We start from the raw sequence: 14,996 nt of genomic DNA on the forward strand, positions 1-14,996 counted from the left end.
CTCTCGCCCGATTTCTTTTCGTACCAGTTGTATATCTTTCCTCCTCCAAATCTGTCTAACAATCCTCGTAGGTGAAGGCTTAGATGGATCGTTGGAGGTATGCCTCTCTCTGATTTGCGCCGCTAGAGTCCTGGTTAAGGTTGGCAAGAATGTCAAAGCATGATCTGGAAGCAACGGTTTTTTCACGACTGTGATGTGTGGGTTGGAAAATCCACTAGGTTTCTTAGAATCGAGAGCTTCTCGAGTACTTGTACTTCATCCATTCTCCATATTCATTTTCTAGCAGGTCAGATTATTTTTCGGTGAGTCTCGGGGTGCTTGACTAAGATTTTCAATCTTGAGCTTTCTTCGAGTACCTTTGGTTACTGTTGCTGGTGCTGTTTGGCCGATAGGATGTTTTCCTTTTGTAGATCTATTTTCATTTTTGTTCTTTAGGTTATGTGGGAAAATATTTTTGTTATGCCCATAGCATCCACACCAAAGCAAATTAGATTTAAACTTTCATATTCTATGTATATAAATTCATCCCTGATCAATAGCTTGGGTACCGATTTTTTTTGGAGATCAATTTCAACACTAATTCTCATGAACTTCCCTCTTTCCGTCTTCCCCTGTTTGTCTTTAGAATCAGACTCAAATAAAGAGTTGGAATTGACTTTCAGAGTTTTTCCAATACAATTTCCTAATCTTCATAGAATTTCTTTATCATAGCATTGTGGGGATTTAGATAATCTGACCCATAGTACGACCTTGCCTAAGATATTTGAGTTCGGATTGAAGTGGGTGCCCAATGTTGCACAAGAATACAGTGGTCAAAAATTGTCCAAGGGCCACCGTTCAGGATTTTATCATAGGTAGATTGATCATTGGTTCTAATAATGTAATAACAATTAACCAGATCAATCAATTCATAATCTCTTGTTGCCACATTTTAGCTAACCTGGGCTTTAGAGATTTAGGATTGAGATGTAATCCCAGAGTATTGATGACTATGGCATCCATCCATAACAAGCATATATTCTTCCATTCCTCATTAGAAATTTGGAGAGTTGGGTGCTGGTGTATTAGTTTTTTTGTTCTTTTAGATGGTGACCAATCTGTCTCTAGTTCTTTTACAAGTGCTTCGTTTCTATGGTTAGATTCCTTTCCAGTTTTGATTCCATAGCAACCATTGTAGCCTATCAGTGACTCCTTATAAGAGATAGGAGCTTCAATTCCTTGAGGCATTGAAGTTTTTATTATGGTTTACATTTTCAGCAGGGCCATCATGTGATTGCACTTCTATTTGTTGGTCTTGATGATTCACATCGCTGTCCATGCTTATCTGTTGAGTCTGGATTTGTGAATGATGTTGAGTTTCTAGATGTGAATGTTGTTGAGCTTCTGTTTCTTTATCGATCATCACATCATTTGCTTTAGAGTTGTTTCTGTGCAATAAATAAGTTTCCTCCTTGGACGCAGGTGGATTCATAGACTCTTTATATGATTGTGTAGTTGAAAAGATAAAGTTTGGATTGATTGCTTGTTTGGTGATCATGAAGTAGGGTAGAGTAGAGCAGAGTAAACACTGGATCAAGAGACAAGAAAGAGAACAAGGGAGAAGTAGAACCTTCTCTCCAGGAAACTAGAGAGAGGGTAGAGCTTCTCTCTCTAGCATTTCATAGATAGACGTGCATTTATTTTATTTTTTTAAAGCTAACTGTCTTAAGGGAAAATACTTCTGACAAATCTATAGCACACATAGCCAACAAGTGTTTTGTGAAAGGAGGCTAAATATCTATTCTTGCATATAAAAACAGAAGTCTTAGTGCGCATGCGTTTATAATATCTTTTGCATACAAATAATAATAATAATAATAATAATAATAATAATAATAATAATATTTAAATTGAACAGTGTGAATGATTATGGAATAAAATGAGGTATTATTTTTTAATAAAAATTAATTATTATTAATAACAATTAAGTAAATTAGAAAACTAAATTTCAGTGAATCTTGGGCTCAAAATTTAAAGATAAAATTTATTCAAATTCAAGTTAATGGTAAAGCCTTCAATTTAAGATGATGATGATTTACCGTTCAACCATAATTTCTGTTGGGCTTTCTTTTATTTATTTATTTCCTTCCCTTTGCATTGAGGGCTTTTTATTTCCAATCATGAGTGATGAGCCCATCTGCGCGATTCTGCCAAGCTGTTATTAGTGGCTGCTATCATGTAACCAAAGCGAGGCGCAAATAATTGACGGTATTTGCGGCGTGATTCTTGAAGACTGGGACTCAGTCATTTGGAAACGATTGGCTGGGGTCTCATGCCTTGCTAGGGTTTTAAACCCTCGCCTCGTTTTCGGAGGGTTCTCCGCACGGCGGAGCGATGCCGTCTATGGCAATCTTTTCTCGGCACAGGCCGAGTGTGAGGGAGGGTTTCGTTTGGCTCGGTGCGTTTGTGCACTGGGCAATTCGGTTTTGTGTGTGGGCATTCTCAAAGAGGGTTGATGTCAATTTTGGGATATTGGTCTTCGGTAGAACGGTTGAACGATCTGAGGCAGAGGCGACTGGGATCTAAGGCAAGTTTGAGGATTTTGAAGGAGGAAATTGTGAGTTTGTGTTCTCTTTGTGCGATGAACGATGAAGGTGGTGGCAAATGCGCGTCGATGTTAGTGGCAAATGTGCGTCGATTTTCCCTCCTAATCACCTGTCCGCCACTTTCATTCCTTCCACTCTCTCTTCTAGAATGTCCTAAGCAAGAGACAGGGGGTGTACATGTATTTGATTCGGTCACAACCGAAGGCAGCACTAAGAAGGTGAAGGGGACAGTGCGCGTCTATTTGAAGTGCCATCTGTGACCCAGTTCATGTTGTTCTTGGTTGGCGGTGAGGGTCATCAAGGGAGGCGGAGGACAAATGAGAATGAGATCGACATCCACTCTGACCCCTTCAGGTTGTTTAAATATCTTGTCGCTTTTGCCCATTAACGATCTATATCAGAATATAGAAGCCAATAATCCCTGTCTTCTCCGCTGTTCTTCTTTATTTTTCTTCTTCAGTCATATTGCCATGCTTTTTTATTCCCCCCCCCCAAAGTTCTGATCAATTGTTCTTAATTACTTGTTCGTTTGTTTTCCTCCTTCATCTAGGATTTCTCCATTAAATTAACCTTTGGAAGAAGAATTTGCGATGGGGGAAAGGATTTGGGAGGAGTGAAGAATGGTAATTGATCCAACATCTCTCACGGTTAATGCACTTATATTTTGCTAAAAAAATTATCCTTTCTCTTCCTCTATGCTTCAATTACCCTACCGAATGATAGCATTCAATAGATACAAAGCTTGGTCATTTCTGTCGATTTCTCCTTCCATTCTTCATTAGTTTTTAAACTTTAAGTCTTTCTCTCTCTGCATCATCCTTCCTTTACTTCTACAGTGCACCACAACCAAAACTCTTCACTATAGTCTAAATAGAATCATTTTACATTGTGCTCTTCAAATATGGTTTTCATGCTCATCATTTTCTTTTGGACATCGAGAAGAACCGCAGCACCCTCTTTTGGAAACTTGTGAATGTTGTTTGTATTATGTACTTGATTTTTATATTGTGTCTGTATTGCTTCACAAAGTTTGGTTGATTGGATTACATCTCAGATTCCTTCATTTAATGGTGAATGGTCAACAGTTTTTATTTTGGGCTTATGATTAATATAAACTTGCTAATAGTCTTTTATTTGTGGGTGTTATGATTGATTGTTGGATGTGGTCAAATATATAGAAGAGCACTGAATATATCTTTTGATATATTTGAATTGGGTTTAACTTACATTGTTCCTTTGTGAGCAGTGATTTCTTACATTGAATACTCTATAGTGTATGAGATGTTAATTTGCTGCCAGAATAGAAAGCTGATTTGGTATTAAAAGTTTAAAACATATAATTTAGCATGTGTTTAGTCTTAATAGTATTTGCTAAACCACAATTAAATGCTTGATCTCCGTCCCCTTGTAATAAACTTGTGTGCTTAGGCATATGAGTTGGAACTTCAACATGAGTTGGGGCTATTGCATTTTGACCCTGTTGATCGGCATCATATACGTGGTTGAAGCAAGAAATTCTTTATTTGTTAGCCATCAAATAGGGTAATAAGTAGTAATGGATTTTTTTTATTGGTCTGAAAAAAAAAAACCAATCCATTACTTCAAAGAAAACAATATCATACTCACTGGCATGTTTTATTATGTGGACTTTGTGGTCAATGTCTGTAGTATGTATGGAACCAAGTTCATTGTGAACTTACTTGAGAGGAAAACAAGGTTTAACCTCCATTTTCATCTCAAGACGCGGCATAGAAAGCTATGCTCATGCATTTTCTGACAACTGTGGTGATAAATTATGTTTTTTAGAGTATACTTCAGGAAACAATACTCTGATTCTCTTTTGAGTTTACTTCAGCAAACAACACTCCAATTCTCTTTTGCTTGAATGGGAAAAAAAGCTCGGTAAAATAAAATTTGACTTAAATTTTTTGGATGCAGCGCTCCTTGTGACATTGTTGGTGATATTAGCTATGAAGAATTGCAGGCAGCGGCATATGAGGATGCTAAGCATGGGATGACCTTCCAATCAATTGTAAATTGACAGTCAAGTTAATGTAACAGCTGGCCTCTTTTCACTCTCAATTTGGTAGTTTGTGATTATTCACACTGAAAAATTCCATCTAAAAATCTCATTGGGTAACTTGGTCTTTTCCAAAGTCTCCTCACTCATTTGGGCAGTTTTACCCTACTGGATTAATATTAATATCATTGCAGATTTTTGGTCAGAAAGAAAATATTCTCCTTACATTCGTGATGTATTGGTCTAGCTGTAAACAGTTGCATCAATATGTTTAACCTTTTTTTTTTTCCATATTCTTCTTGATTTTTTAACCTTTCGTTAATTCTTAGGAATTGATTTAAGCTCAAAAAATAATTACTCACTTGACTTTGGTACTGCTTGAGAAATTTCCCTTATGCTGACAAGTTGATAAGAACTTAGAATAGTAGGGATTAGGAAGAGTAATCTGCTAAGTTAGTCAGAGCAAGGATCTCACTCTAAATAACTTAACAGCCAAGTAGGAGAATCTCCAAAGGAGTAACGGGTTTACTTCTTCATTCATATCCTGCTGTGTATGGGAGCTTGGATATTTAAAATAAAGGAGTACAACTGAATAATTCAAATAATGCAAGATACTAGCCTAAAAATTAGGAACTAACACGCAGGAACCTCCCTAACAACCTTGAGGTCCTATTATTTAGCAACTAATACTTAAAACAGAATAAAAATTCAAATAACAATCCAAATAACAGCAATAATTAATTTAAATCAGATAAATCTCTTAAAACATGCATGACTGCATCAGTTTCAACTATCTTCCTCTTCTTTCTACGATGATAAGTTATTAGTGGTCTCCTAAGCTAACTTGGATCCTTATCATTACTCCCCCCTGAAAAAATGACTTGTCCTCAAGGTGGAAGGTTGGAAATTGCTGTGCAAAGAGATCATAATCTTCCCAACTTGATTCATCCTTTGGTCTGGATTCCCACTGGATCAATAACTCCAAATGAGGTCCCTTCCAGTGATGAGATAGTACTGTTTCAGGTGCCAAAATGAGTTCAAAATCCGTTGAGAGTGGCAATTCAGCTAGAGGGTCCAGAGGAGGCATCCCTGAGCTCCTCGCAATAATGAGACATGAAAAATTGGGTGAATTTTAGCTGTTGAAGGGAGCTTCAGTTCATAAGCCTTTGGTCCCACCTTGCAAACTATGCTATAAGGCCCAAAAAACCTAGGTGAGAGCTTGTCATGATTCTTGTGTGACAGTGAGCGTTGCCTGAAGGGCTGAATCTGTAAGAAAACTGTATCTCCTACCTCAAAAGAGAGCTCATGCGGATGATGGTTAGCATACATCTTCAGTTGGTGTTGAGCTTTGTTCAAATTATCCTTGAGCAGTTGCAGCATTTGGTCTCTAGTTTCCAATTGTACAGCAAGGTCATCAATATGAGTTTCACCTTTAATGAAAGGATGAAGGGGAGGTGGGTCCCTACAATACACCACCTTGAAGGGAGTAGTGTTGTGCCAACATGGAAACTGCTGTTGAATGAAAATTCAGCCCAACATAAAAACTTATTCCAAGAATGTGGCTGTTCATGTGCAAAACACCTTGGGCAAGTCTTAAGACAACGGTTGACCACTTCAATTTGCCCATCACTCTGTGGGTGGCAGGTAGTATTCATTTGAATGTGAGTTTGACTTAATTTGAACAATTCTTGCCAAAAGGCACTCAAGAAAAGTGAGTCCCTATTTGAAACAATGTAATGAGGTTTGCCATGCAAACGAACAATTTCTTTACAAAAACGAGTGGCCACAGATTTTGCAGTATGAGGATGTGATAGGGGAATAACATTGTAGTATTTACTCAGCCTAACAACTACCACCAATATAGTGTCAAAGCCACCAGATTTGGGCAACCCCACAATAAAATCAAGGGAAATATCTTCCCAAATTTGGGTAGGAATAGGTAAAAACTGCAAAAAAACCAGCAGGAGATAGAGTTTCATACTTATTCTTCTGACAAGTAAAGCATTGCTGTGCTATAGCTTTCACATCATGTTTCATTTTGGGTCAGTAAACTGTATTTGATAGAAGCTTTAAAGTTTTTAAGAAGCCCCCATGACCCCCAGAAGGCGTCACATGTGCCTCTTGTAGCAGCTTGGAGTGAGGAGAGGAGCTTTGGGGAATGACCAAGCGCCCATTAAAATACAATTTCTGCTCAACCAAGCTGTAACCAGGGTGAGAGCTTGGATTTTCTTTCAACGCAGCAATGATAGCAGCTGTAAATGAGTCAGCTATCAAAGCCTGCTGCAATTCTAGATACTTCAATGGTACAGGTATCACCATAGTGAGAAAATCAGCATGTTGTGGCCTCCTGGACAGTGAATCAGCCCCAATATTTTCTTTTCCAGCCTTATACACAAGAGTAAAATCAAAGGAAAGGAGTTTAAGGATGAGGCGTTGTTGGGTATTTGTTAAAATTCTTTGCTGTAGCAAATTCTTGAAACTGCTATGATCAGTCCTCATTGTAAAATGCCTCCCCAATAAGTAATGACGCCATTTTTGGAGTGCTAATACTGACGCCAAGAGCTCTTGATCATAAGCAAATTGAAACCTATTAGAGAAAGATAGCCCTTTGTTATAAAGAGCAATGGGATGGTCATTCTGCATAAGAATTGCCACAACACCATCCATGAAGGCATTACATTTTACAACAAACTCAGCAGTAAAGTTAGGAAGTTTTAAAACAGGAGCAATAATAAGATGACATTTAAGCCTCTCAAAGCTCTCTGTGCTTCAGGTGACCAGCAAAAAGCATTCTTTTTAGTTAATTCAGTAAGGGGATGAGCAATAATACCATAGTTCATGACAAACTGTCAGCAATAGCCTGTAAGCCCTAGGAAGCCATGAGGCTTGGTCACATTGGTAGGTTTTGACCACTCACTCACAGTGCTTATCTTTTCAAAGTATGTTTCTACTCTTTGTGCTGAAACTTTATGGCCCAAGAAGGATACACAAGTCTGTCCAAATTCACACTTCTTAAAGTTGGCATGGTAATGTTGTTGTTGCAGGGTGGTGAATGCTATTTGGAGGTGCTCTTCATGCTGCTTTGAAGTGGGACTATAGACTAGGATATCATCAAAGAAAACTAGTACAAACTTTTGAAGATAAGGGCGAAAAAGATCATTCATAGCTGCTTGAAAAGTAGCAGGGGTGTTTGTTGGTTTGAAAGGCATGATGACAAATTCATAGTGTCCACTATGTGTCCTGAATGTCGTCTTGTGAATGTCAACTGGTAGGACTCGAACTTGGTGGTACTCGGAGTGAAGGTCGATCTTAGAGAAATAAGTGGCACCATGTAACTCTTTTGAAAGCTCATCAATGTTGGGAATTGGGTATTTATTTGGGACCGTGATCTAGTTCAAAGCCTTATAGTATGCACAAAATCTTTCTTTACTAATAAGACTGGACTAGCAAAAGGGCTTGAACTTGGCTGTATGAAGCCTTTCTATAACAATTCATCTACTTGTTGCTCAATCTCAGTCTTCTGGAAGTAAGGATAGCGATAAGGACGCAAGTTAGGAGGTTGAGCCCCCAGTAGGAGATGGATGGCATGATAATGATCTCTGAAAGGCGGCAAGGTGGTGGGTTCATTAAACAAACTATCAAACTCCACCATGAGCTCATCCACATCTATTGACTGAGCATCCAGTGATCTCAATTTAAGCTCAGAAGAAAACATTGAGTGTAAACTTGCCTTTTGGTTGGTGGATGGAGGCACTCCTTGAAGCTTATACCTCTTACCATCAATCCAAAAAAAAAAAACATTTCATTCCAGTTGGCTTGGATTGTGTTCAATGAGGCTAATCACTTAATTTCTAGGACTAAATCTGTTCCCGCAAGAGAGAAGGGGTAGGAGTCTTGCTTAAGAGTTAAGCCTACAAGTTTTACTTCCGCTTCTTTACATACCTTGTTGCAGTGAACAATTTTGCCATCTCTAATTTGAACTCCAAAAATGGACATAGAGCAAGTAGGCAAGCTTGGTTCTTGAACCAATAAATCAAAAATGAAATTATGTGTGGATCCACTATCCACAAGTAGCAAGACATCACGATTTTGCACTAACCGAGTTTCATAGTTGTTGCAGTGTTATTGCCTAGTATCGCATTAAACGAGATCTCTATAGTTTCTGGAATCTCATCTTCAGCTTTTGTAACAGCTTCGTTTTACTCAGATAGTGGTTGGCCATCCTCGTCGATCTTCATAAGAGAGAGAAGAGGTTTTGCAGCGATGCCCAGGCTGAAAAACATCCCCACAACGGAAGCAGAGACCTTTATCCCTGCAGTGTTGCCGTTCGGAGTCCGAGAGAGCAAGTCTAATCAGCGTTGTGCTTGTTGGATGGAGGTTTGAAGATGACGCGTTAGAGCTCCTAAGTTCTTTTGGTGTAAATGCTGAAGCTGTCCCTTGTGAGTCACGTGCAGAGTTATTTTGTTGGCTGAAATAAAAATTGGACTGATTTTGATCATAAGAAGTTGTGGGCTTGGGCCCATGTTGAAGTTGAGACATTTTATCGTATTCTAGGGCAAGACTTACTGCCTTAAACACAGCATGTGGCATTCGCACATCAACTCTCAATTCTTCCTTTAAGCCAATTAAAAAAACTCCAATAAGGCAATGTTTTGGCTAGTGAGAAACTCGGGTACACACTTGGCAAATTCTTGTCTATATTCTTGAATAGATCTCGTTTGCTTGATAGAACAAAGGTGCTCATTAGGATTCTGGAATTTAGGCGGTCCATAGTGCTCTTGCAAAGCCCTCATGAGTTCATCCTAGTAATCATCCTAGTAAAGTAAGGTGCGTGCTGAATTAATCCAAGAGAATAAATCCAGTGCATCTCCCTCTAAATTCATGGAAGCAACATCTACCTTCAAGTCTTCTGGTGTTTGATAATACTGGAAAAATTTTTCAGCCTTCAAAATCTAGCCTCGTTGGTCCCCTCTACTAAATTTTGGAAAATCCATTTTTGTATATGGTGGTCGTGGGCCTCTTTTGTCAAAATCATCTTCACTGTCTTCCTCCTAATGAGAGTGCCTATAATGACCTTCCATAGTTCGCCTGCCTCTACCATTTACAGAAGCCTCAAGTGCCTCTACCTTTTCTTTCAACAAATCCAAGCGTCTCTAATTTGGAAGCAATTACTGTTAATAGGTCATCTGAAAATGGGTTTACAGTGGATTCATTGCGTGGGGGGTTATTGGAGGAAGTGGCATTTGAATCTATAGTTTTGTTGCTTGAACGTGTGGTCACCATGTTGATCGAACGTAGCTTGGATACCAAATTGATAAGAACTTAGAATAGTAGGGATTAGGAAGAGTAATCTACTAAGTTAGCCAGAGCGAGGATCTCACTCTAAATAACTTAACAGCCAAGTAGGAGAATCTTCAAAGGAGTAACGGGTTTATTTTTTCATTCATATCCTGCTGTGTATGAGAGCTTGGATATTTAAAATATAGGAGTAAAACTGAATAATTCAAATAATGCAAGATACTAGCCTAAAAATCAGGAACTACTTTGCAGGAACCTTCCTAACAACCTTGAGGTCCTATTATTTAGCAACTAATACTTAAAACAGAATAACAATTAAAATAACAGCAATAATTAATTTAAATCAGATAAATCCCTTAAAACATGCATGACAGCATCAGTTTCAACTATCTTCCTCTTCTTTCTACGATGATAAGTTATTAGTGGTCTCCTAAGCTGACTTGGATCCTTATCACAAGTAGCTTTATGGTCAAATTTTTTTCATGCAAGAGATTGTTCTTTGACGGCCCTTTTATTCTATTATGCCTTTTAGCTAGAAGTAAATGATGCTTATTTTCATTTCAGGTTTTCCCTGTTAAAACAGAGCTATTGAGGCCCCAAGAGAAAATGGAAAGTCCCATAACTGATTTGGTTAAAAAGGTATCTGTAATTCCCCAACATCATTTTATCAATGTATCTGTCTATTTAATATGTTTAATTTGTAATTTCCCAACATTATTTTATCGATGTATTTGTGTATTTGATATGTTTAATTTGGTAATATACTAGGGGGTTTAAATAAGTTCTTGAATGCTATTGTAGAGCTTAGAAGATGCAACTGATGTGTAATTTCAAATGTTTATGGATTTTTTTTTAAAAGAGTTTTGAGTCTTTTTTATGAACACGCTCCTCTACCAAAGAGCAGTAAGGAATTGTTTGGAATCATTGCAAGTGCTTTTTAACTAAAAAAATTTGTAAGCGCATTTTTGAATGGTTCTCTAAGGAGTTAGTTTATTTTTATTAATGTCAGGAACTGATTTATTTTATATTTTATATCTTGGATCCATTACCCATTGATCCCAAGCCACTGGGTAATTCAAGAAGGAATATTGATGTCAAGCATCTCTTGAAGGATTGCAAGTTGCTTGTTATGGATCACACCTTCAACTTCAAGTGCTTGAAGTGCTTCAAATTAGGTTGTATCATCTCCTTCAATTTTTCTTTCCCAAAATATTGCTAGTTGATTTTTGTGATTGGGAATTGTCTGGGGGGGTGTAATCCAGTAGAAAAAAAAATCATCCATTGCATTTAGGTTTTGTCATTTTGAAGCTTTCTTTCCCTTAGGTGTTGCTTTCATTTAGGTTGATAAGTCTATTTGCATTGAGGGTAATGTAGCATTTAAGTGTGGGGGGAAGTGTGTTTTAGGTCATTTGGCCAAAATTTTTAAAAAAATTTAAAAAACAGTTGTTTTGATATAAAAATTCTTAGTTTGATGAGATGCCAATGAGATTTGAAGTGTTAGACTTGGCTGTTTCAAGTGTAGCTAGGATAGGATAGAATGTTCTTACTTGGTTTGCTTGAGCTAGGGGATAACATAGCCCTGATGGAAGGTTATTTTGAACCTATGTTGATTCCTTTCTAGTGTGCATTTTCCACTTATTCCATTTCATTCTCCAGAACTTGTTCTAATTCTTTATCAAGCCTACTTTTGCATATGCATTGTGAAAATGATCAAGGCATTCGTATAAAATAGCCAGTCTAGCCAAATAGCCAACCTAACATGATTATATCCTTTGCTAGCCACTTTGGGCCTGTTGATTATTTTCTTTCATTCCATTCATTATTTACACCCTCTTGCTTTCTAGGAATGCATGTTATGCTATATTTATTATTGTTGGGATTCATTTGCATGTCTAGTATTCAAGTTTTGGATGTTTTGAATTGTATAAAATATTTGATATGAATTTGAATGAATTGAAGGTGAAAGCTGAAATGATTGTTTTGCAATAGCCATAAAAAAAAAGAAAAGAAAACAAGGAGAAAAAGCCAAGAAAAGATTGTCAAAAAGAAAAGGAACAAGGGCGATACAGCTAGGAAGAAAAAGAAAAGAGAACAAGGCGAAAAAGTCAAGAAAAGATTGTCAAAAAAGAAGAGAGAAAAAGGCAATAGGCAATGTGAAAAAATGTTTAAAAAAATGGAAAGAAAAAACCAGGAAAAAGAAGAAAAAAGAGTTATTGCTTGCTTGGTTATGAATCACTTTGCTCTTAATTTATAGTATTATTGTATAATTTCCATGTCTTGAACCTAGCTCATGCTTATGAATCCCATGTCATTGGTTTGCTGGATAAATGTGTACATGTGTTATACCTTTTTCCTTTCCACATGCATTCTTACATCCACTTTCCACCCTTTACATTACAACCAAATGAAAGACCTTTTGATTCATGCATGCATTTTGCTGATAAGTGGTGGAGATTTAGAATTTTTACAAGCCTATGGTAGAATGATTGGATAAGTGGACTTGAGTGAAAATTTACCCCTAAACACTAGTGAGTTGAGAGTAAACACTTTTCCCTGTGTTGTTATTTGCCTATCCAAGTTTACTAGGTTTGCATTCTGAATATTCTAGTTGCATGAGGATCATTTCAGGTTGATCATGGAGAATTGAATTGGCATAATCATCATTTTGAGCATGATGAACTCATTTATGTTTTCTATATATATATATATATATATATTTTAACTTCTTGAAATTTTGTCCAGGAGTGCAATAGCTATGTGTGGGGGATTTTGATGAGTGATATTTCATACCTATTTGTCACCCTCATTTTCCTTGGTTTTTGTCACTTAATCTTTACAAAAATAAGTATTTTAAACACTTTTTTTAATCATTTGAGTTGTGATTTTGGGATTTTTATGGTTAAAATGCAATATTGAAAGTTTTGGGCCAAAATTGTAATTTTCAAAAATATGTTCCAAAATTTCCCACATTTTATTAGTTTTCATATTTGAGTTCTACATCCCTAGGATGAATTTAGTTTGAGTTCATTCTCTTTAGTTAAGGAACAAAGCACACATTAACTACTTAGTTTCGTTATGTCCTAACATAAGACACTTTAACTACTTGGTTTAGTTATGTCCTAGGTTGTCTTCCGACCTAAGTGTGAGTGTACTAGGTTGTGAATTAACTTTGGGAATAATTTAAGTTTTCTATGTATGAAATTTTATTTTTAAATTAACTAATATTCATAACAATTTTTTCTTGCCATTCTACTTTTATTGCATTTGTCCCTTCTCCTCCTAAGAGGATGTTTTTTTTTTTCTCCGAAGAGTTTGAGTCTTCAGTGACAAGCTCCAACATGAGCACTATAAACTGATTGGAATCATTGAAGGGCAAGCTGAGCTAGATCCACAATTTAATGTAAGTGCTTTTCTTTAATGGTTGTTTAGGGAGTTTGTTCATTTTTTTAATGTCAGGAGTTGTTTTACTTTTTTTTTTTAAAATGGAATTCTTTTATTCTTTATTCTTCTTCCTGTGTTCTTTTTCCCACTTCATATTTGACCTGTCTTTGGAGATGGGAATATTTTGCATTAACCATGTATTGAGCACTAGGCTTCATGTTGGGGGCAATTTTTAGGATGAATAATATGTTTAGAGTTGGTGGAGGATACTTGGATAAAAGTTCAAACTATGTTTGTAGTTATTTTATTGTCTTGCTTGACACAGGGAAATTGATCACATGGGGGAGCTCTGTCTCTCTGTTTTTTCTCTGAAGTTTCTTTTCCTCCTTGGGCTTTCCTTTTCTTTTCTCTTTCCCTCTTCCTGTTGTTTATTGCTTGTTGCTTCTGGTCTTTGTTGTTGCTGATGGATCCTTTTCATGGAAAGTTTGTTATTTCTTCTTGGTGCAAGTATCATTATGTTCATGGAATCATTTGGGACAGTCGCAAGTTTCATCTGGCTAAGTTGAAGTTGAGGGGGTGTGTTTCTTTGGTTCTATTCTTTAATAACGGGTTCACTCATTACTTTGAACGTCATGAGGATTTGCTTTTCATGTTGAATGGTGGTCCGTACGTTTTATAAATGATGGCCTTGTTATCTTACAAGAATGGCAACCTTTAATTCCCTTGCATTTGAATCAATTTTCCAGTTGATTTTTATACGTTAGAAACTTCTTGGTTATTTGGATGTCAGGTAGGAAAATTTTGAGTTCGATCAAAAATGCCCCTGGAGAGGTTATGGTCTTTGTTTCAAGGCTAGTCTTCCTCCTTCAAGAAATCTAAGGTTTCATGGAAACCTCACGTTTGCCTCTGGGGTATCTTTCGCTTTCTTCATTCAATGTGAATGTCTCAACCGTGTTTGTTTTAACTGCTGTCAGATTGGCCGTGTTCAGGCAATGTGCAATCATTCAATTTCCTTGGATCCTTTCAATTTTCTTAAGTCATGGTTCCTTCATGGTCCTTCCAATCTTAGCATTTTGGTATAAATTTTGTTCTTTATAGATGGATAAATTTTTTGTTTCTATAAATTGTCTTATTGGTGATTGTATTTTAGATTAATTATTTATTTACCTGATACAGTTGGTTTTGTTAGTGATTGTCTTATTAGTGATTGTTTAATACAGTTGGTTTTGTATCTTTTTTGTATCAATGATATTTTATTTTGAGACACAAGGCATTCATTCATTTTATTTCATTATTTTTGGAAGACTAATCTAGACCATCCATTCTGAAAGAAATCGTATTGATAATGAGCTTTTAACCAATTTGTCCATTGATTTGATTGTGGCTTACTCTCATTCCGGATTGAACTGTTTTTTCCTCAAAATTGTCTTCCTTCATCATTTAGCTTATGACTTTAGCACTTCCTTGTCTCGTACTTCTTTTTATTTTTATTTTTGGGAAATCCCTAACTTTTACTGGCCAATGTTTTGACAATGGCGAGGCAGAGCAATCACTTGCTTTTTACACAGGGTGCTCTGCATCAATAGCTACACTAGCGAAGACTATTCATGAGTCAAAGTGTGTTCTGTTTGTTTTTTTGGTTTGGTCTTGTTTGTTTCAATGAAGTGTGTTTCTATTTGGGGTGATGGAATATGAGATAATTTATTTGCCAT

The 14,996-nt window shown here is 36.7% G+C and overlaps 1 protein-coding gene across 1 annotated transcript in view; it reads left to right on the plus strand.

Annotated features, from left to right (window-relative positions):
- The first annotated feature begins 2,246 nt into the window (after positions 1–2,246).
- LOC129313710 (uncharacterized) overlaps positions 2,247–14,996 on the plus strand; it is a 42,100-nt gene continuing 29,350 nt past the window's right edge. Inside the window, exons 1-4 of the mRNA XM_054957028.1 lie at positions 2,247–2,939; positions 4,524–4,617; positions 10,468–10,542; positions 10,967–11,078. Coding sequence (XP_054813003.1) covers positions 2,854–2,939; positions 4,524–4,617; positions 10,468–10,542; positions 10,967–11,078 — 367 coding nt within the window. The 5' untranslated portion in view covers positions 2,247–2,853. The remainder of the gene's footprint in view (positions 2,940–4,523; positions 4,618–10,467; positions 10,543–10,966; positions 11,079–14,996) is intronic.

This window comes from Prosopis cineraria, unplaced genomic scaffold (genome assembly GCF_029017545.1).
Source record: "Prosopis cineraria cultivar Desert tree isolate PC_DT_omini unplaced genomic scaffold, ASM2901754v1 PC6, whole genome shotgun sequence".
Classification (NCBI taxonomy): Eukaryota; Viridiplantae; Streptophyta; class Magnoliopsida; order Fabales; family Fabaceae; genus Prosopis; species Prosopis cineraria.